The sequence below is a fragment of the Equus przewalskii genome, chromosome 24 (genome assembly GCF_037783145.1).
Source record: "Equus przewalskii isolate Varuska chromosome 24, EquPr2, whole genome shotgun sequence".
Taxonomy (NCBI): domain Eukaryota; kingdom Metazoa; phylum Chordata; class Mammalia; order Perissodactyla; family Equidae; genus Equus; species Equus przewalskii.
The window spans coordinates 14,926,622-14,950,594 of record NC_091854.1 but is presented as its reverse complement, the minus strand read 5'-3'; the positions used below and the strand labels follow the sequence as shown (position 1 = coordinate 14,950,594).

Genomic DNA, 23,973 nt, shown 5'->3' with positions numbered 1-23,973 from the left:
TTTCTCACGTTTCCCTTTGCAAACTTACATATCCCCTTCTCCAATCTTTCTTTTTTTTTTTTTAAAGAAATCTGTCGTTCTTTTTTTTTTTTTTTTTTTGTAAGATTTTTTTTTATCCCCAAAGCCCCCCCGGTACATAGTTGTATATTTCTCCTTGTGGGTTCTTCTAGTTGTGGCATGTGGGACGCTGCCTCAGCGTGGTCTGACGAGCAGTGTCATGTCCGCGCCCAGGATTCGAACCAACGAAACACTGGGCCGCCTGCAGCGGAGCGCGCGAACTTAACCACTCGGCCACGGGGCCAGCCCCTCTCCAATCTTTCTTGTCCCCATTTAATGAAAACTACCAAAAATATATTCCTCACAAATCTGCCTTACCTTTTTTTTTTGCCTTGACCCACAGAACTTTCAGAGGCTGTTCAGGAGTTTTAAAAACAGGAACCCACGCAATGACTCTGAATTTTGATACAGAAGACACCTTAACAGTCCTCATTTTAAATTTTATATTTTATTTAGGCAGCATGATATCGTGAAAAGAACCGTGAATTTAGCACCAAATTAATTCAGGTTCAAGTTCCACTTTTGCCATCTGTGTGACCTTGGTTACGTGGCTCTCACTGAGCTTCAGTTTCTTCAACTCTGCCATAGGGGAATTATAAAAATAATAATGTGAAATTTCATAATGTATTAATTGTAGGACTACTTTGGGAATGTACTTCACTATTCCACAACATGTCTACCTGAGGAAATATGAGAGAAATTTCTCTCAAGATGCAGGAATAGAAAAAGTCATACATTTCCTTTGAATAACCAGTATGATTTTATCTTCTGGACACTGTACATTCTAAAATTGGTAATGTTTCAATATTTGCTGGGGTGGCTAGGAAGCTCTGAATCAAATCCATGCCCATCTCTAACTAGAGAGCATCTCATGGAACGTATTTTGTATTCTCATCAGCCACAAGATTCATCTTATTTTACTATCTTTATTTTTCCTTATTTATTTTCTTATGGCTTTTAGCCACTTCAAATTCACTATGAGAGTGAGGAAACACAGGGGAAAAGGGAGCAAGGGAGTAATGCAGCCTATTTCAAAGGGTTATTTGGAAGATTAAATGAGGTAATGCATGTGAAAACATTTAGTCAAGGGTAATAAAAAGGATTAATATGAAAACTAGTAGTGGCCAAAGTATTCTACGTGAGCAAACAGGCAATGCCAGGGCAAAAACACTAGTGTCCTGCAGATGGCCTGGTTATCTTTCCATTAGATAATTCAGCCTGTCAAGGGAGCAGTAATCAAATTACAAGAAGTTAGCTGCTGCATATCACTAGGTTAAGTGAGAGAAAAGCAAGGTAGCGCTTTCTCCCTGACACATGGCCTATTCTCTTTCCCTCCCCTGTACTTAACTCCATATTCTCCCAGCAGTCCCTGATCCAAGACTCCAAGCCTGATCTAGCCAGAAATTTTGCTAAACCCCACTGAGCAGGGCTCAGCAAAGAGGTAGGGAATCAGTATGAAGAATGCTAATGCACCTTGAGCCCGGGGGAAAACTTCCTGCAAAAGCGAGAGGGAGAGTGTTGCACTTGAACACTCTCCTTTAGATCCAGGTTCCTTAGGAACCCCACCAGAACCTTCAAAACAAAGGAGAGGGTAAGTGAACGCCACCCATCAATCACATTTATAGTGGTCACCTTACTCTTCTTTTTTCACTCTAGAAAATATGCTACAAGTAAACCCTGAACCTCTCACATCGCACCCTCCCACTCTAACTTGCTTAAAGTTTTCTCCTCTGAGGAACCCTTGTTGGAATAGCATATTGGGGGATCTCAATTCCAATCAAATATTCCATTAATTGCTGATGAACTTTCATGAATTACTATACATGGAAATGAGACTCTCAAGATGAAAAAGGGTAAGAATAATCAACATCCTTGAGGGTCATATGATTTTTACACAACTCTTTTAATACAAAATTATTAAGAAAAAGAAGAAGATTGTTTGAGTACTTATAGTATTCGTAATGAGTTTTGCAATGCTGAGCAAAAGCATCTTAACTTAAAGCAATTAATTCTTCTGCAGATACTGCTTACACATAAAAACTAGAATTCCGTTAATAAAAAGCAACAGCATCATCAAAAGAATTCTTTAAAGCAGAGAGAGAAATATGGTTTTATTCTGTTTTTTAAGTCAGACTCTCATTATTTAATAAAAATCTCAAATTTTGCACTTTTCATTTTACATTTAACATTTTGATGTTTAAAAAATTATTTACAAAATAATGAATGTTACAGATTAAAGAGAATTTTAGCCCTAAGTGAAAAATGCATTAGAACCATACAATTTTCCTAAGCACATCTATATTTAAAGATTAGAGTTAGAACCATTGGGTTTTAATGTTCATGTTATTTTATACTTGATTTAAAAATTATGTATTAATCAAAATCATATATATTTAATCCTAGCCCATTAATAACTAAACCTTTTAGCTTACGTTGATGTTCTATTTTATTACTGACATGTTAAATATCTCATAAAAAGGAAAATTTTATAGAAGGCATTTAAAAATCCATTACAGGGGCCGACCCCGTGGCCAAGTGGTTAAGTCCGCACACTCCACTCTGGCAGCCGAGGGTTTCACTGGTTCGGATCCTGGGTGCAGACACCACTCATCAGGCCATGCTGAGGTGGCATCCCACATAGAACAACCAGAAGGACCTACGACTGGAATATACAACTATGTACTGGGGGGCTTTGGCAAGAAGAAGAAGAAGAAGGAAAAAAAAAAAGATTGGCAATAGATGTTAGCTCAGGTACCAATCTTAAAAAAAACAAAAAAACCCATTACATAAAAGATAACTCTCTCTCTGAATTTCTACATTGTTTTCAACATCAAACTAGTTTTCCAACAATTATGACAATCTCATGACTCAGGAGACCTACCAATTTCGAACTTTGTCCCAGCAACATTGGCAGTAATGGTTCCCTTCTTTTTCTTCTTTCTGATTTTCCTTTTCATGGTGCTTTGATAAGGCAATTCTGTATTCAGATCCAAGGGAGAGGGTCCCTGAATAACTTTAAAAGAAATATAAGCCAACCAAATATCACCGAAATAACAAAAATTCCATACCAGAGAACACAAATGCCCCCCACCAGCAAAGTAAAATTATAATCTCTGTTTCTTTAAGAGCCCCCCATTAATTTTTAATTCTTAAAAAAAAATTAGCAGCAATGGTCTATAATACACCCATATTGTGTAACGTGATTAAATCAACCTGCTTACCTCTTTCTTGAGGCAGAGATGGCATGATTGCCTGTGCCGAGGAGCAAGTGGCGTGTGCTCGGCACCAAGCTCTCAGGAAAGCTGGAAGGCCGGCATCAGGCTAAGTAGGATGAGGCTCCAGATCTCTGGACGTTCCTATCATATTATCTTGGTGGAATTCTCAGATTTCAGCACACAAGTTATGGGACAAGAGAGTACCTGTAGGGATTTTAAAACAAAGTTATTTAGAAAACAACTTTTATGAAGTTTTTTTGATATATGCCAATACTACTCTTTTTAAAAATCAAGCAAAGGTGAAAGTTAATGTATTCAATCAACAAATATTTGCTAATTTATTAAACTTTATGCAAAATGCCAAGTGATAGTTTCCAGTCCTAAAAAGTGCAGTCTACAGGAGGTTTTATATGTCACACTTCATATTAACATCCAATAAATAACATGCCATATACAAACAAAACAACAATATTCACTATAATTTATTGAACACTTACTATCTTAGGTCACTACACCACTTAATCTTTCAACAAAACTATGAGGTAGAAGCTTTCATCCCCATATTACAGATAAGTAAATTGAGCTCAGAAAGGACAAATCTTTACAGAGAAAGAATGCAACAAAGTGGAGACTAAAATTAAAATTTCTCTGATGTAAGCCACTGCCCTTACCCAGAAGCCCACACAACCTTCACCCCAGTGCCGGAACCCTGGCAGCAGCTCTGCCTTAAATAGAAACAGAGAAGGAAGTGCCCGGGGTGGGGCGGTCACATGTTGACAGAATGCAGAGAACAGTGATTCCTTTTTGGGCGGTGGGGGCCCACTTCATAAAGCAGACCACATTTGAAATACGCCTTTAAAAGTGAGAAGAATTTTGAAAGCAGAAAACAGGAAGAGTCATTACTATGACGATCTTATTTGAGCACAAAGAGGAATACAATAAACACTTTTAAATGAATAAAATAATTTGATTTGGCTACACCCCAACATGGCCCATATTACACTTTGCTTATATTTTCATTGTGTATGTATGAACCTAGGTATTTATGCCCTGACTACACTATACTGTCCAGTCTATACTATCAACTTTCTAATCTCTCCTTTCAAAGAAGCTTTGAGTTCTTGTAAAATGTCTCTAAACACAAGGAAAACTATAAAACCTATCATGATAAACAACAGTATGATATCAACGCCCTTGTCAGGAGATTATCAGGTTTATCAGAAATTCAGAAAGATTCAGAAATTCAGCTACATAAAATGCGACTCATATACATTACCTCAGGAGTCATTATTAAAGAAAATTTAGAACTTAATTTGTTCTCAGGTATCATTTTTACCAGAATAATTCTCTAGAATAATTCAATATCAAAACTAGGGAACTATTATCTATTACAGACCAACTGTGGGCAGGCACTGTGTTAAGAATCTAAGATATTTTACCTCATTAACAAACCTGGAACTTAGACATCATTTCCCCCAATTCTCCACATGGAAGCTAAGGATCAAAAAGTTAAATAAATCAAGGTAACACAGCTTATAAATAGAAAAGCTAGGCTTTGAACCCAATTCTGTCTGATTATCTATTCTATTCACTGAGCCCCGCTATTTTCAGACACCAGGCTGAATAGATGTAAAAGAAGTCTGAAACCCTACTGCAGTGCATACTGCAAGGGACGGGTGTATTCTGGGAATTTACACTACTTCACACCAAACAGTGAAATCACAGTAAACATCCCTAACCTGATCTCAGCTCCCAATTCCAAACTGGAAACAGACTAGATCACTTTTCAGAATAAAAGAAAGGAGTAGTCTAAAGTTCAGTTTGATTTCTTTCTGGAAGTTCTCTGACACCTCAGGAGGTAACTGTTTGAGTTTACAAGTCCTTGTCCAACATCTTGTTACTGGAGTAAACAAAGATCCTCTTATGGTAACAGAGTACTTATTACATTGAAAGTAGGTGACAAAGTCAGTAGGAGGTTGAGAAGAAAGTTTGCCTAACTACACTAACAATAAATTAGCAATTGTTGTAGGCTGTAAAAACAGATTTGTTAACTTCTGACTTTAAAAATGAGCCAAATGACTTCGATTTGTATAGAACTCAAAACAAGAACTGTTATCCCTTCCCCCAACCACACAGGAATTTAAAGGCCTTAAAATTATTCTATCCATATACATGCTTTACTTAATTCACTGATGGTTTGGTGAATAACAATAAAAGGCTTTAACAAACTCAAGGACTTCATTCTGCCATCTCAATTCTAATCACTTCACTTTATTCTAAGCAAGAGATTTGAGATGACAGATTGATCACACCACTCAGATGAGCCATGGTTACCTACTTTCCCAAAGCAGAAAGCATGCTTCAGTTACCTCTGAGATACTTTAAGCCAATGGTTTCGTTTTGCAGCAAAGTACAGTCAGCTGAGGAGCTTCTGAAAATCCTGGTGCCCAGGTCTCACCTCAGACCCAGGTATCAGCATTTTTAAAGCTCTCCAAATGATTCTAGTGTGCAGCCAAGATTACGACCTCTGCTGTTGCCTGAGAATGGCACTGAAGCAGATAATAGTTCATTACAACATATACATGTAAAATTGTAAGAAAAAAGTAAAACAAGAAGACTCTTATAAGTGTATAAAAAAGGTAAAAATCATCTATGAAAATCCTCATATCTAGTTCAACTAAACAAATTGGGAAAAATGAATTAGGATAGCAGCAGAAATTAATTTCTAAGACAAGGAACAATTTTATTTCGCAAATAAAGAAGCCACTTTCAAAAGGAATCAGTTTTCCAAAATTTCAAGCAAATGGTAACCTTTAATGCAGAACTTCAGTGCTAACCATGCGAAAAAATAGATACACAAGATTGAAACAACAAAAAGTAATTCCAGTGCCTTTGTGCTGGAGCACCCTTTCTTCCCAGTGAATTTCTACCGTCACTTAAAATCCAGATAAATTTCCACTTTTTCCTTAAAGCTTCCTCTGATCATGTCCAAAGAAATTCATTTCTCCCTCTTCCCGTCTATCACAGAGATTGTTATTTGTACCCCTATCACATCACCAACCACAAACCAAGAAGGTAGGCTCTGTGAAAACAGTGGTTTTCTTCTATCTTGTTCACTCCTCCAGTCCCAGAGCCTAGAACAGTGCCGAACACAGCGCTCAATAAGCTCTTGTTCATGAACTTAAAAATCAATCAATTAATTAACAACTGCTGGGAGTAAGGAGAGGCGGTCACGGAGCTCTGAGAAGCAAATACACATCATTTACAATATATTACTTTTACATTTTAAGTAAAAAAAGCAAAGTACATAACAGTTGACATTTGGGTATAATAACAGAAGAACATACGGAATGAAAGCACAGAGTGGCGGTGGCCAGTTGTGGCTGGGGGCAGAGCGAAGGGAGACTTACTTTTATGTACACCTTTTAGTACTCCGTGCATGTGTTACCTATTCAAAAACTTAAATACATGTGATAAAAGTTTGTGTCGACATTATCATAGTGATAACAAAACCATCAAATTTTGTATTTCACGTAGAAGAAAATATGTATTAGATGAAAGTATAATACGGGAGAAAGAGCACTGAACATGAAGTCAATTCGAATTCTTATCCTTTACTCCATCACTTACCAGACAGATGACTTAATTTCTTAATATGCAAAAGGAAGGAATTGATTCTTTCCAGCTCTACAGTCTAAAATGCCAACCAATGAGGATAGCATTGTTGATATTTTTGATGACAACAAGATGAAGACAAAACACCTTTTGTGTAAATAACACAAAGGGAACTCAGACCTTTCCAAATAACCCGTAAAAACCCATGCCCAGGTGAATGCTATACACGGGCTTTTTGTATTGTGTATTTGTATTTGTGAAGTTTAGCTTACCATAGATTACAAAAATAACCTGACAAAGGCCAGTGGGAACCAAATTTAGGGTTAAATTGAAAATATGTAAAATACTACTAAATAAAAATGTAATAAAAGCTGTTTTATGGTGAGGAGGGGAAGGAGAAAGGAACCAACATAAACCAGTACCTACTGTGTACTAAACACTTTCACTTAACTTTGAGTGTATTTGGACCACCCAGTAACTGCTCCCGTACATTTTATTCCAATTTTACATATGGGAAATTTAGACTCCGTGGTTAAGGAACTTGCCCAAAGTCACACCTAACAGGTAAGAAGGAAGTAGTTTGTCTCTAAAGTCTGTGTCCTTTCCCACTTTTTGTAATACCTTCAAAATTCAGTCTTTAAACATGACATATTGAAGATTTCACCAAGAAGCTTAATTCTGCTTGACTGGAACTATTTTAAAAGCTAGGGAAGGAGAGCAAGAGAATCACATTGTGGTTTAAAATGTCTCAACCACATTTTAGGTTGAGATCACAAAGTTGCCTCAGATTGAATCTCCCTTCTTGGAACACCTAGGCACCTATCGCATCCAGACGGCCTTCCTGAATGTTCTGCGGTTCCACAAACACTGCTATGTACCAGGCACTGTTCTCAGTGAACAAAATGGATAAAAACTTTTTTTCTTTGTGGTGCTTGCACTCTAGTGGGGGAAAGACAAACAATAACAATAAACATACTAAATAAACTAAAGAAAATGCTAAGTACTATGGGGAAAAAAACAGAGCTAGTTAAGAAATCAGGAATGTGGGGGGAAAGGAAAGAGAAGGGTTGCAATTTTGAATATTGTACTCAAATAGCCCTCATAGGGAGGTGATATTTCAAGGAGGGTAATGACTTATACAAGAGAAGCTGATAAAAATGTGACACATATGTGCACATATGGGCATGTAAGCATGTGTGGATGGGAACATGTGTGATGGGGAGGGAATGTGGAAATGTAAGACTTTCTGTGATACTGAACAATCTTTAAGCCCTCCAACAAGGTTCTTCTTCCTAAATCCAGATTTTCCTATGCATTTATTTTCTACTTGATTTTTAAATTACTATTTTCACACTAACAAGGAGAACAAACATGTTTTACAACATCTGCTAACTAGTTTTATATACTTTTGATAGTCTATCACTTTTCTGAAGGCGGGACAGGGACATCCCAAGCCCTCCCTCCACCTTGTTTCCCCAGTGCTGATATTAGATTTTTATACACTCCTGATGACTCTGGGTCTTGGCTCCTAGCATCATAGTTTTCGGCATCTAGCTCACCCCCACCCAACTTTCATATTTGCTATCCTATTGTATGACTTTTCAGTTCTCAAAACCCATCAAAAAAAAGCTTCATTAGTCAGGACAGGCCAAATATTATTGCAACAATAAACAACTTCCAAATCTCAGGAGCTTAAAACAACTAAGGTCTATTTCTTGATTGTGCTACATATCAACTGAAGACTGGCCAGGGGTGCTCCTCGTATCAGTCACCAAGGAAGCCAAGCTGTCAGAGCAGCCATCATCTAACAATAACCAGTCACTGTGCCAGAGGGAAAGAGAGTTTTGGAGGATCTCATGCAGGCAACTAATGATATACAAAATTTCTGTTCACAATTCAGTGGCCTAAAGCAAGCACATGACAGCAGCCAACAAGAGTTAGGAAAAGCAATCATATCATATGACCAATAGGAAAAAAACGCCAGTAACACTAACAACCATCACAGACTCCAACCTTGATTACTCCCTATTTGAACCTGGCTACCCACTCCTACATACTATTTTCTAGTTCTCCATAGCTCCACTTTATAGTATTCTCCCCTGGCTAGAAAAAAATAGCTGAGACTCTGCACTGGCTCCAGTCTACTTCTTAGCTTTACACACAGGATAACTAAACTTCTCCATCCTCAGCTGCTATAAACTGAAACAATAGGATGAGGAAGAGGAATAAGACAAGGAGAAAGATGAAGAGAAGGATGGGGTTGATAGAGTCACTTATGTAAAACATACTATGTGGTAGGCACTCTTACGGATTTTTACATATAAAACTCTGATCTTCACAAGGTCTCTTGTTATTCTCAGCCCCCTAGACAGTTGTTTAAAGAGGTATAATGAACAGGACATCAAAACACAGGGTTCGGATCCTGGGCACGGACATGGCACCGCTCGTCAGGCCACGTTGAGGAGGCGTCCCACATCCCACATCCCACATCCCACAACTAGAAGGACCTGCAACTAAGATATACAATTGTGTGCGGGGGCGGGGGCGGGGGCGGGCGGTTGGGAAATAAAGCAGGGAAAAAAAAAAGATTGGCAACAGTTGTTAGCCCAGGTGCCAATCCTTAAAAAAAAGTTTGAGAACCAGTGGACCAGAGGGCCAAGGGTCAGTGGCACGTGCAATCTCCAAGTACGTGGGGGACACGACTATTGAAGTCTATTCCCCGCTCGTTGGTCTTTTGAAACAGAGCCATGTGGATCACTTAGTAATTACCTGACAAGCAACAAATGAAGGAGAGAGCATTTGCCAAGCAGGGCTCTGAGCTGCCGGAAAGGAAGACATTTTCTACAAAAGATCTCATTTGCTACTGCAAAACCTAAGTGAGGTTTTCCTAATCTAGAAAGTTTATATACACCCCCTATTTGAGCCCAAACCAGCTACCAATGCTGACCAACCACGACATTCATTTCAAATATAAGCAATCTACCCAAAATCATTAAACATATGAGAATTAACAACCACCACAAAGATTAATCATACATCCTCTACTCCCAAGTACTGGGCCAGGAGCATGGGAGCTTGGTCTGAAAGGGTCAGGGATAGCTGAAAAATGCAGGGAGAGGAAACGCAAATAAACATCAACAAGAAAGCAAATACACTGTGGTACACTCATACCATGAAAGTACCATACACAATGAAAATAAATGCACTGGGGCTACATGATGAGTCACACAAACAGCGCAGATGAAACAAAGTCGAGGCATACATACAGTAGTATATTATTTACATAGAGTTTAAAATTATGTAAAACAAGGATATATGATATACAGTGAGGTAGAGATATTGATATATAGCTACAGACCTCTTAGGAATTCATACATATGGAATAAAAGTGTAAAGAACTACACAGGAATGATAAACACCAAGTCCAATACCTCTTGAGAGAAAGGGGGAGGAAGCAATAGCCTCTCCTGTTCTACAGAGAGTGAGCACCTGTGTTCTCATACATACCAAGACGAAATTTTTAATATAAAGAATGAATACACCTTTATCATGTTTTAGCCTTTTGAAATAATAGGCAGAAGTAAAATAGCCAAAGCAATTCTGCTTGAACCATTGTATGTCTCCTTGGGACTACTGTGTTCTAAGTCACACTGTCAGAAATTCAGGTCCAATCCTGACTCAGAAGCAACGTGGAGTCACTGAAGGACATAAAGAGGAGTAACGTAACTCCAATTTCTTTTTGCTAGATTACACCAGCAGTTATTGTGGGGGCTGGATGGGAGAGAGGCAGCAGTGGAGACAGGCGGTCTTAAGAGGGTGTTGCAAAAGTCCAGGAGAGAGACGGTAAAAGCTTGATCACGAGCAGAAGCAACACACACAAGGACAAAGAATCTCGCGACTACAGAATCGCAGCAGAAGTTGGTGATCAAGAAGGGAAAAGTAATCTCAGATGACTTGCAGATTTCTGGCCTAGGAGAGCTGGGTAGAGAAGATGGCACTATTCATCAAAAGAAGGCAGAGCCGCTTTGACGGGTACGATGATTCCAGTTTTCTATTTGCAGAAAACCATAAATGGAAAAAAGTAGAAAATAAGATAAGGGAATTAATGATTAACTGAAGATAAGAAAAACTTCTACTTTTATAAATAAGGTGCTTTCAGTTAAACTCTAAGCATCACTGCTCCAATTTCTATCCTGTCTGCCAAGAAATGACAATAGATTTTCAAAATGCCCAGCTGCCTGACTGGTGAACAAGTGACATCACGCAAACAAAGGTCATCACAAGAATACATCGGCACCACTCAGCATGTGCACAAATTAAAAGGGTTTTCAGAGAAGCTACTTACTCCCTGAACATAGAAACTTTTGTCTCCCTTTCTCAGACTGGGTATATTCTCAAAAGCTAGATCTGTAGTGTGTTCTAGACCTAAAAACACCATTTGATCAACTGCTAAAAACCTGATAGGGAGCCAAGTGTGACATTATATAAGAATAAACAGAAAAACTATTTATTCACTCTAGGAACAATCAATATTGACCTTAACAGTAGCTTTCACTAAAATACTGCTGATTTGTTTTGCAAATTGCCTTAGCCTGCTTAGTATTTGTTCAATCTTTATGGTCAAATTACAGCATACAACAACAAAATGTCCACTAAGCTCTGTGGAATGTCTTGTCTTTGGAATTTACCCTAAAATGCCATGAAAAAGTAGAGATTGATAAACAGGTAATGATAACACAGCATATCTTGAAGGAATTCTTCCCTTATTAAATAGTTGTATTTCCAGAACTTAGGATAAGAAAAAGGCAAAAAGCTCACTCAATAAATGCTGAACTAAAGTTCAAAGCAAGTCACAGCTATAATTCAGTTATTAAAGCGACAGAAGACAAGGTGATTTTATAGTGTAGCCATCAAATGCGTAAGCAGAGTTAAAAGCCCCTCGGGGTACATTTCTCCTGGAAGATAATATTGCAGTTCTACATAATTCTCCAGTAGCCTAAAATAAAGTCTCCCTTGCTCCCCAGGAATAACACGTTATCAATTAACTTTTGCACGTATCACTCACTTTTGTAAATCCATTTGCCTCCTCTCACTCCCACACCCTGCAAAGAACTGTACCAAATCTAAGACAGTTGACCTCACATCCTCAAAACACCCGAGCGATGCTTGATTATACAACAACTTCTCTTGTTCTAAGCTATGGAGTTGGAATTGACCGTCCTTTGGACCCAGCTCTCCCTAACTTTCAGTATCCTAGATCACAAGGTGAAAGAGAGGGACTGAGGGAGCCAGAGAATTTCTAAAATATCCAGTTCTCTGTTCTCTGCCAGAAAATGCACAATAGATATCAAAATGTGCAGCTGGTGAACAAATGACATCACCCGGATGTCATCTGATGCCAGTATTTGTAGTTTTAAATGTCCAAAACTTAACTCTTTAACTTCCCCTGAAACCCGGCACTCTTACATTCCCTATCTTGGTAAAGGGCATCATTACAGCCAAACATCCAAGAAATAGATGAATCAGAATCATCTTTAACTCTTCCTTTAACCTCCTTGTTTGATAATCATTCAATGCACACCTCGTTACCAATTTTAGGGTATATATTAGTTCTATTATTTATATTACCATCTACTTCTAAGATGAGTTTTAAATCTTAAATGTATTAAATTTATTGGGTTGTTAAATAAGCCTCTTATGTCATCCATATCAGTTAACAAGTTAACTCATGATGAAAGACTACTAGCTACCTACCTAATAGCCATTCACTAGTTCTTCCTTACTAACAAAATACCTATTGGATTATTATTAGGGGTGGCGTTGTGCCTATTTAAATAACTACATTTCCCAGACTTCCTTACACGTGTATATGGCCACGTGACCAAGTTCTGGCCAATGAGGTACAAGTGGAAGTTGCCAAGCAGGACTTCTCAGTAAAACACCTTAAAAGAGAGGTAGACAACTGGTGGCAACTCATTTAATTGCCTGCCTTCCTTCCAGCCTGGAATGCAAATATGATTGCAGGAGCTGCAGTAATTCAAAGTGCCATTGGTTTTGTCATGGAAATGTTACACCAGTCTTGGACTGCCTGCCTCCAGAGAAAATAAACCTGCATCATGTTAAACCACTATTATTTTAAGTTTCTGTTTACCATCAGCTAAATGCACCTTCTAATGGACATACTACTCTAATAGAAATTACTGTTTTAGTTTCTGAAAAAGATATACCAGGTTAACACCAAAGTCCTTGGCACAAGACTTTGGATATTTATCCTTGTTGCCACAGCCTACCTTTACCTACCTTCTGTGAACAGTAACCTGAATTTCCTCTGGTGAAGCACTACTCCCTCCAGCTCTCATTCCACATGCTCTGGATGGGTCGATGCTGATCCCAGCTCCAATGCTGGGCAAACGACTTAGATCTAAAATGATTGTGGAATCCCATCCCCTTGACCATGGAATTGGTTTAGAGATGAACACAGGATCCAACCAAGACCAGCAAGAGTCAAGCCCAGAACTCGTTCTCAGACTCTTAAAGAACAGAGGTTCTCTTTGGAGCTGGATTTGAATCTAAGAGGATACACGCCTACATCGCTGGTCCCCATCTTGCCTCTAAACAGAGCCAAAGGATGAAGACAACATAAGGAGGCAGAGAGGAAGAGAGAGAACAGATTCTGAACTTTTCAGTAACAAACACTAAAAAATTTCTTTTTTTGCTTAAACCAGGTTCCTAACCAATATAAATACTAATGAACACAGGCTCCATTTTTACTTTTTTTTAAATAAAGAAAATTACTTCAAAACGTCCTTGCATAAAATGCCACACTCAAGTGAAATAAGCGGTGGCTTCTTTGCATATTTCCTCCATGAGACAACTGGCTCCCAGGCAGCAGCTTTAAAAATGTCTTTTAATTTGCATATCCTTCAATCTCAAACATAGAGACTGGAACATAGGAGCTAAACTGAGCTACCCTGTCAGACAGATACAGTTCTTTAAGAAAGTTTGAACTTAAAATAAGACATTTCCAATTGCATTAATTTCTAGAATCAGGTAAATTTGTCACAGTCTTCAAATCCCTCTAAATTAAATTCCAGTAAAATTAAGCTATGATCTTAGAGTCATGCCGTCAAAGTTTAGAAAATTCGTACAGAAAAAGGAAAATGCACAGTTCTAGTTTGTATAATGCTCTGCATGCCTCCATCAGCTAAGTGTATAAGTCTAAGATCTTAAAGAGGGAAAGAAAAAGCTATTTTGTTGGGGGATCATTAAACTAGGTGCAAAGTGAATTTACAAGATCAACCTTTGGAAAGAAATAAAATACTAATAGCCCTTATCTAACAGGCCTACTACTAAGAAAACTAATTAAAACTAACTATATTGTAATAGGTTAAACATTTTAAAAAAAGAATCTTTCCCAAAAATCATTTCAGAACTTTAAAAACACTGTATCCATCTGGCATTCAATCTTTGCTGTGAAACCAGTCCTTTTACAGAAATGCAGAAGAAAAGAGCTATTTTTGTCCTTCATTCTAACAATAACGGAACGCAGAATAGAATTGGTGCCTGAAGTTAACCAGTGCACATAACATAATATCCACAGATACCATACTCTCAAATAGTTCAAATTTGTCTTTTTAATCATTCTTTCTTCTCTTGACCTCTACCTTCCCTTCTCACACAGAGTAAATAAATACTATAAAGATGTATCACCAATCTGACTAAAAGTTTAGTTATCCCTTCATTATTTTATTACATTTCTAATTAATGCAATAAACATTTTTTAATGCTCACCATTTTATTAGTGCTTTAGTGAGAAAAAAAATATGCATCCTGCTTTCAACATAATATACATTTTTCTTTTAGAGAAGTTACTTAGCAGATCCAAAACTATCTAAGAGACAAGAATTCATCGAAAATATACTGACATACTGATTATATCAACTATAAATATACTCAAGAAGGAAAGTTGACTCTAAATATCTATAAAATTATACATATAACCATATATCCACAACACGCATCCCTGTTATAAATGAATTATTACACTAAGTCAACAAAGCTGATTTTCAGTTGTGCCTCATGGGATCTGGATTTACTATTTTTCACTCTTACCTACTATTCAAAATTATCCACATATGCAAGTCTGATTAGAAAAAATGTGCAATCTTTAGAACAATTTTAATCAATGTACTGCAAAATTGTCATCTATTTCTGTCTTGAACTGGCTTTGGTGATCATGCCACATTGCTGGCTCTTATACTAACAGATTATTTTTAAAAAGCTTCATTTATATCTTTCTATTCAATCTATTAAAGAACAAAGATTTGCTTTCATTAAGAACATGGAAAAGATGAATCTTAGAACAGCAATATACACTCGGTATGCAATTTTATTTATTTTTTTAATTGCGGTAAAATTGGTATATAACATTATATTAGTGTCAAGTGTACAACATAATAATTCAATCTTTGTATACACTACAAAGTGATTGTGACGATAAGTCTAATTACCATCCGTCACCATACAACTGACTCCCTTCATCCATTTTGCCTGCTCTGAAACCCTCTTCCCCACTAATAACCACCAGTCTGCTCTCTGTATCTATGAGTTTTGTTTTGTTTGTTTGTTTTGTTTTCTAGGTTCCACATATAAGTGGAATTTATTTCACTTAGGATAATGCCCTCAAGGTCCATCCATGTTGTCACCAGTGGCAAGATTTCCTTCTTTTTTATGGCTGAGTAATATTCTATTGTGCAAATATACCACATTTTCTTTATCCATTCATCCATTGATGGACACACAGATTGTTTCCATATCTTGGCTACCATAAATAATGCTGCAATGAACATAAGGATGCATATATCTTTTCAAATTAGTTTTTGTTTTCTTTGGATAAATATCCAGAAGTGGAATAGCTGGATCATACGGTAGCTCTATTTTTAATTTTTTGAGGAATCTCCATACTGTTTCTCATAGTAGCTGCACAAATTTACATTCCCACCAACAGTGCACAAGAGTTCCTTTTCTCCACATCCTCTTCAATACTTATTTCTTGTCTTTTTGATAATAGCCATTCTAACAGGTGTGAGGTATTATCTCATTGTGGTTTTGATTTGCATTTCCCTGATATTTAGTGATGTTGAACATCTTTTCACCTGTCTGTTGGCCATCTGTATGTCTTCTTTGGAAAAATGTTTATTGAGATTCTCTGCCCATTTTTTAATGGAATTGTTTGTTTTTCTTCTGGTGAGTAGTTTGAGTTCTTTATATATTTTGGATATTAACCCCTTAGCAGATATATAATCTGCAAATATTTTCTCCCATTCAGTAAGGTGCCTTTTCCTTTTGTTGACGATTTCCTTTGCTGTGCAGCTTTTTAGCTTGATGTAGTCCCACTTATTTCTTTTTGCTTTTGTTTCCTTTCCTGTTGAAGTCGGATCCAAAAATTCCACACCAAGATTGATGTCAGGAGCTTACCACCACCTATGTTTTCTTCTAGGATTTTTACAATTTCAGGTCTTACATTCAAGTCTTTAATCCATTTTGAGTTACGTTTTGTGTATGATGTAAGATAGTGGTCTAGTTTCATTCTTTTGCACGTGGCTGTCCAGTTTTCTCAACACCATTTATTGAAAAGACTTTCCTTTCCCCATTGCATATTCTTGGCTCCTTTGTTGTAAATTAATTGACTATATATGCATGGGTTTATTTCTGGGCTCTGTACCCTGTTCCATCGATCTATGTTTCTGTTTTTATGCCAATACTGTATTGTTTTGATTACTACAGTTTTGTAGTATAGTTTGAACTCAGGGAGCATAATACCTCCAGCTTTGTTCTTTTTTCTCAAGATTTCTTTGGCTATTTGGGGATCTTTGTGATTCCATACAAATTTTAGAATTATTTGTTCTACTTTTGTGTAAAATGCCATAGGAATTTTGAAAGGAATTGCACTGAATCTGTAGATTGCTTTGAGTACTATGGACATTTTAACAATGTTAATTCTTCCAATCCATGGGCATGGACTATCTTACCATTTTTTGGTGTCTCCTTCAGTTTCTTTCATCAGTGTTTTAAAGCTTTAAGTGTACAAGTCTTTCACCTCATTGGTTAAATTTATTCCCTAGGTATTTTATTCATTTTGAAGTAACTGTAAATGGAATTGTCTTAATTTCTTTTTCAGATATTTCATTATTAGTGTATAGAAACACAACAGATTTCTATATATTGATTTTGTATCCTGCAACTTGACTGAATTCATTTATTAGTTCTAAGAGTTTTTTGGTGGAGTCTTTAGGGTTTTCTATATATTGTATCATGTAATCTGCAATTTTAAATATTGTTTCTGCCTACCTTATTGTCTTCTGCTGTTATTTGATTATTTAATTAAACATTCACTTGAATGTCTTCTTTAAACAAGTAGAATATAAGCTTCTATACAGTATATATATTCTGCATTCTCCAAAACACTCAGCATCTTCAAAATGTGGGTGGGCCTCAGGCAATCAGTTGAAGGCCTTAAGAGAAAACAGACTGAGGTCCCCCAAGAAAGAGGGAATTCAGCCTCAGACTGTCTTCAGACTCAAGCTGCAACATCAACTCTTCCCTGGGTCTCCAGCTTGCCAACCTACCCTGAAGAATTTGGACTTGCCAGCCTTCACAATCACATAAGCCAATTCATATTCATTCTCTCTCTTTCTTTTCTCTCTCTCTCTCTCTTCCCCACTCCTTCCTCCCTCCCTCTCTTCATATATATATACACACACACACACATATATATATACACACACATATATATATATACATATATATAATTGGTTCTGTTTCTCTAGAGAACCCTAATACAGTCACTATTCCATAGGGTTAGCTACATTTCATGAGACTAAAAATCTGACTTAAAATAGTCAATAAGGCAAGAAGGTTCTGGAGGAAAAGATATGCCAACCTAAATATAACCAAGGTCTAAACTTAGGATGCTAGACTATTATAAAAAGAATGGATGAAGGGGCTGGCCCCGTGGCCGAGTGGTTGGGTTTGCGCGCTCCGCTGCAGGCAGCCCAGTGTTTCGTTGGTTCGAATCCTGGGCGCGGACATGGCACTGCTCATCAAGCCACGCTGAGGCAGCGTCCCACATACCACAACTAGAAGAACCCACAATGAGAAATATACAACTATGTACTGGGGGGCTTTGGGGAGAAAAAGGAAAAAATAAAATCTTTAAAAAAAAAAAAAAAGAATGGATGAGGACAGTTGTATAAAGAACAGTCTACAGGATTCATCTCTAGAAAATAAGTAGAAAATAAAGACTATTCCAAAATTACCACTATATTTCTTTAATTCTAAGCCATACTGTTTTGTTTTGTTTTTTAACATTCAAAAATGTCTAAAACTGTGATGCATCTTATAATCACTGTCAGCCAGGTGGCAGTCCTGACATAGTTATCATTTCCTGTGCATACACATCAAAATTTGCAGAATCAGTGTCAGAGGCTGAGAGAAAAATCCAGAAATGATAATGGAACACTCTTAAGAAATGTCGATTCAGCAACTCTTGATGACACAGAGGATGATGTTTCATGGAAAAACATGGGCAATGAAGACTTGGAATGAAGAAGAGATTCAGGAGTGTCTGTTTTTGAATGTGAAGAAGTTTAAGGAATTCCTTGATCAATTTATTTTACTTATACTCTCCTTTTTTTGTATGCATAAAGTAATGATATTTTTTAAATTACCTTTAAAAGGCTCTTCCAACATGTATAAAATAAAACAAGTACTATGAAAGCATTGTTTCATAGTCGAAATTGCAGAGGGTTCTTTTCTCCAAGTAAATAAAACAATGATGTGTCTTACAATGAATATGATCTTAACTGTGATGAAAAATAATAGTGTATTGGCTATCAGAATTTCTAGTGTATATAACTAATGACAACTTCAACCACCTTTTGAGCCTTTACTCTATGCCAGCAGTTCTCAGACCTGAATGTGCATCAGAATCTCCTGGGGGGCTTGACTAAGACTGATAGTTTAAGGCTTCTGGTTTAAGGCAGCACAACTCAGGCCAGACCTCACTTTTGGGCAAGGCTGAGAATCCTCATGTGCTCTTTGACCTGGGCAGGATTAGCTCAGGGCAAAGGGTTGAGTCTGTGGAGAAAGGGCATCAGGACCGCAGCTGCACAGGGAGAGGGGAAGCGATGACTGACTCACGAGTGATCCATTTCCAAATCCAGTTCTGACACCAACAATCTGTGTGATAACTGCACAAGGCACTAACGTTTCCAATTATTTATCTGAAAAAAGAGAAAGCAGAACAAAGACCCCTTCTAGCTCTAAAATTCTAAAATCTTTGGCCCCAGAAAAGAAAAAAAAAGTACAATTTAGGTCATTCATAATCTGGATAGTTTTCTACTCAGGCCTCACTCAAAATACGATTTCCAAGATTCCAATTAAGCTTGGACCCAGAATGCAGAACTTCCAAACAGTGCAATGAGTTCAGCAATTCTTCTCATAAAACAATGATAAAACTGCAGAAAAAAAAGTCAAAAACAGCCATTTCAGGACTCTGGAAAATGACTGATGGCATATGAGAAATAGAGAAGCTTTTATTCAAGACAAACTACCGAACTTAGGGTAAGAACAGTGGGAGCAGCATTTTAGCCTGGAGCCATCCCCATACACCACCACCCCCCAGCTCCATCCATCCAGTAGTTCTAGCAGAGCTGGGAAAGGCATGAAAAGCAGCAGGTTTGCTGCTGGAGGGAACTGAGTTGACTTGGACCAAAGTGTAGAAAAGTACCATGCCCATAGGCAGTGTCAAAAAGAAGAGCAAACTTGGTGGCAAATAATCAGAAAAGGTCAATATCACAGCTGCCTGTGGTTATGATCCTGGTTATGACATTATTGGGCCAGAAAAATACTGGAGTCATGAGTACCTACTCTCCATCGCACCTAATCCCAAAATGAGGTTGCCTGCCATTTTCTCTGCCCTCCTTGCTCATCATCTCCATGCTTCACTCACCCACTAAGAGGATAAGAACTTTAGAGTGGGATCCAAAAGCAAACATTATATCTAAATTATGTATTATATCTAAACATTATATCACATTTTCAATGAAGAGAGTACTCCAATTTGGCTAATCAGAAGTAAATTATGACTATTTCTTGACTCTCAATTGGGTTCTAGTTAGATGAGACTGTAAAACAGATGAGTTCCAAGCAGAAGAGGTTTTATTACAAACACTAATAAAAGGCAGCCAGGATATCAGCCTGGAAAATTATCATTTCTTTTGGTTTCTTATGACACTGAGGCTAGGGAACTGAGATATCTTTCTCAACTTCTGAGTGCCTCATGATTATCCACCATACAGAGTTCTCACCTTATGCTGTCAAAAAAAATGGGAATGCTACCTTCATAATCCCAATATAGGTAACTGTAAAGTGGAATTTTCCCTCACCCAAGGAGGTGGTAAGTTGCGGTGAGGATGTTAATAATAAACATTAAAGTCGTTTAGAGGAGATCTCCCTGTCTATCCTTTATTTAATTTTATGTTTTATTTATTTTTATGCAATTTACTATAATAAGAATGAGTTAAAGATAAACATTTATTTCAAAATAAAATCTTTATTCTCAGAATGAGAACATTCTTACTCATCATAATGGGAAATAAGATATACACAACAGTAATTTTCCCTTGAACACAGAAATATCTTCTGAGCATAAAAAGCAGTCCATAAATATTTCTTGAATTAAATTAATAATTTTAAATAACTGCTGAAAAAAATTGGTATTCAATTTTACTGTTTACAATTATTTTCTCAAAGTAAACACGGATATTCTTAGAAATGTATCAAGAGTACCCATTTGATGATATTCAGTATCAGTATTTTCCTAGTTACATTACTTTTCTCAGATTTACTTTTAGTAAAATGACCATGTGGGTAAGAGAGGAAATTGCTAAATGAAATATTTAGGTTTCCAGAGAGGAGGCAAATACACTAGAACAAGCTATGCACGATGGACACTGGTGACATTTCACAGTATACTCTCTAGATTACAGTGACTGAAATCAGTGTTACATTACTAAATTTGAAATGTTATTTACAAAAACACCCTCATAGAATACAAAATTAAATATATCACTCTTGTGTATGCAAATCATCACTTTAAGAACAACCCACAGGCTTTAGTACCATTAACATGAGAAAACTGGGCACAGTAAACCAAAATTCTAACAATTGAAATAAAACTGAAAACAACTTAAGCTATTAGTCTACTTGTTTTAAGGTAGCCTATAATTTTTTTTCTCTCACTAAAGAAAATATTCTGGAAAGAACTAGAAAGTACAGCAACAGGCTGAAATATGTAATGTGTCTATGCTCTTGACTTGGTAATTCCACTTCTAGGAATCAATCCTAACAAAATCATGCAAAATGTTGAGTCACATTTGTGAACAGGGGTGCATGTCAAGCTATTGTTTACAACCGTAACTGAAAACAACCTACAAGTATCCAAGAGAGAAATTAAGCAAATTATGATACTGCCAAACAATGGGTTATAGTATGATCATTAAAATTGACTATGAAGAACTTTTACTGTGTGCAAGGCACACATTATTTGAGCAATGATATGAATGAATGAATGATAAGATTGTAGAAGATTTGCTTTAATTTACTAAACATAAACAAGCATACCTCAACTGAGATATTATATTCATCACCAATCTTCTTTACATGTCACATTCCATGTGTTTTTTGAAAGTTCAGAATATTTTAAAGCAAAATTATGAAAGTCAATTATGAATCATATGCCAGGATGAATTTTACTATACAGTATTAACAAAAACCTCTTAAAATAAATCTATAAAATTGGCTACCTCCACAAGAGACTGATTCCTAAGGAGTGCACAAGGATTAGGATCGTGAATTACATTTCGTGCTTATTTTGATACTTGGAATATTTGCTAACCTACCTCTGAGGTTAACACTTCTAGAGCGAATCTAAATGTAAACTAACTGATCCCAGATTCCAGGAATTCAAGCCAAGACTCAGATCATCAAATAAAAATAACTAGCAGTGAAGTTACACTACAAGCTATATTTGTTTGAGGTGCTATTCACACCCCAAATCAGAGAAAATTAGGAACACATAGTACTTACTAAATTCATTTAAAAATGTTTCCCTTTAGAGATGAACAGAAAGAAAGCAAAATGCTAGAAATCTTTTCCTGATCAACGTGGGAGCAGTCTGTTTTTTAAGTTCTGATATCAGTTTGGCCCTGTCAGGATTGAGATTATCAACAGCACACCCAGGGAGAAATTCCAGGAAGCAGTCAGAAAATAAAATAATTCTTAATCAGAAAAATGATAAGACGCAGTTCTTCTTCCCATCTGACTTTTAATTGCAGGTGTTTTCCAAGAGGTCTGTCTTGGTTCTGGTTCCCCAGAAACAAACCCTAATATGAGGATCTAAATGTGAGTAGTTTATGTGGGGAAGGGCAGGAAACACTGGTAGGGGAGCAGGGAAATGAGACAGGGAAGGGAAGGCAGTCAATAAAGGGTGTGTTACAAAGGCAGCTACATCACGACCGTTGGAGCTTAATCCCGTAGGAATCTTCGAGATCCAAAGTGAAACACAGCCAGCTTCAGCATTAACCCAGCACAAGGGTCAATCACTGGTTGAGGGCTGCTGTAGGTGTGGGGTAGGTATTAATTCCATGGCACTTCCAGACCCCCTGGGGGGTGAGGAGGTTGGGGGAGACCTGGAAAGGAGAGGCCTCTAGTCCCACGGCTCCCAGAAAAGTCCTCAGGGAAAGAAAAGCAGATACTGGTAGGCAGTTAGAAGTAGGGAGAGCATAACGAAATGGTAACATGCCAGGGATGTGGGGAGGGCACTGAGGGCATCTACTCAACAGCTACCCCTAAATTATATTATTTGTGTCCAAGACTTCAATTATCACTTACCTCATAATGGATCCATTCCAGACGTGGCCTTTAACTTCAACCAAGAGACCACCTACCATGGCCCAGCTATCATACAAAAGCAAGTTAAAATATCAGCACTGATTCTTCACAAGGCCTGGAATCCAGTTGCTATATGGAGGATTTAGGAACACAATCTGTTTCGGGTGAGTGGTGCTAGAAGATTTGCTATTGCACAAGTATACTATAGTTGCTTATATTGTTTATTTGTTGTATTTGCATATCAGGTTTTCTATATTTACTTAGATGTTTTTTAAGTGATTTTCATAGAGTTGATAGAGAACAGTCATATGTGGCTCATATCCCCAGGATACCCCGCAAAGCCACACTGCTGAAACCTTTCATTCTGTCAACTCCACTACACTTGAAGAGTTTGCTGGACTCTTAGTTCTGTACCCCATCCTTGAAAACTTACAGCCCATTCAGACTTTCCTTCTAGTTCTTGATACATAGTTCTTGCTCAAGTCCTCGCTGTTAAGGCTTTGATGCCTCTGTTATCTCTACTAATAGACTCCCACTCCAGTCCCCCTTCCCTGTAAAAGCCCATCAACGTCCCTAGACATCCTAAAAATAAAAGGTCAGAGGAGAACAAAGGAAGAGGAGTGATGGGAAGAAGGGATTTAGACCATCTATCTCTAGTCCCTAACTCTCCATAAAACCTCAGATCCATATTTACAAAGCTTTTCCTTCAGATATTTCAAACTTAGCGGTATTTTCTATCTTAAAACTTCAACAATCCCAGTAAGGGTATACATTTACCAAAACAGCTATAGGAGAATGCTCATAGGAGCTTTAGTAATAATAGCCCCAAAACAGAAACAACCCAAATAACAACTAAAAGTAAGATGAATAAATAAATTGTAGTATATTCATACAATGGGAAACTACACAACAAAAACAAAAAGAATGAACTACAGCTACCACAACATGGATTACTATCACAGCCTATCATGAGTGAAGAAAACTGGGCAAAAAAGAGAATATCCAGTTATCCTGTATGATTTCATTTATGTGAGATTTAAGAACAGGAAAAACTAAATCTAAAGTGATAGAAGTCAGAATAAAGGCTACTTTTTGGTAGGATCAGGGATAATTGATTGAGAACAGTCATGAG

The 23,973-nt window shown here is 37.2% G+C and overlaps 1 protein-coding gene across 10 annotated transcripts in view; it reads right to left on the bottom strand.

Annotated features, from left to right (window-relative positions):
• Positions 1-23,973, bottom strand: part of TTLL7 (tubulin tyrosine ligase like 7) — a 134,094-nt gene that overhangs the window by 88,611 nt on the left and 21,510 nt on the right. For 3 of the 10 annotated variants that reach the window (XR_011532520.1, XM_008526454.2, XM_008526456.2), the window contains exons 2-3: positions 3,279-3,476; positions 2,939-3,070 (exon numbers count right to left, since the gene is read on the bottom strand). Coding sequence is in view for 9 of the 10 variants with exons in the window: in XM_008526454.2 (XP_008524676.2) it covers positions 2,939-3,070; positions 3,279-3,303 (157 nt within the window). In the remaining variant the exon portion in view is untranslated. Of the gene's footprint in view, positions 1-2,938; positions 3,071-3,278; positions 3,477-3,943; positions 7,161-23,973 lie in introns of those variants that run through there. The other 7 variants (XM_008526455.2, XM_070592529.1, XM_008526457.2 and 4 more) reach the window with 5 other exon arrangements.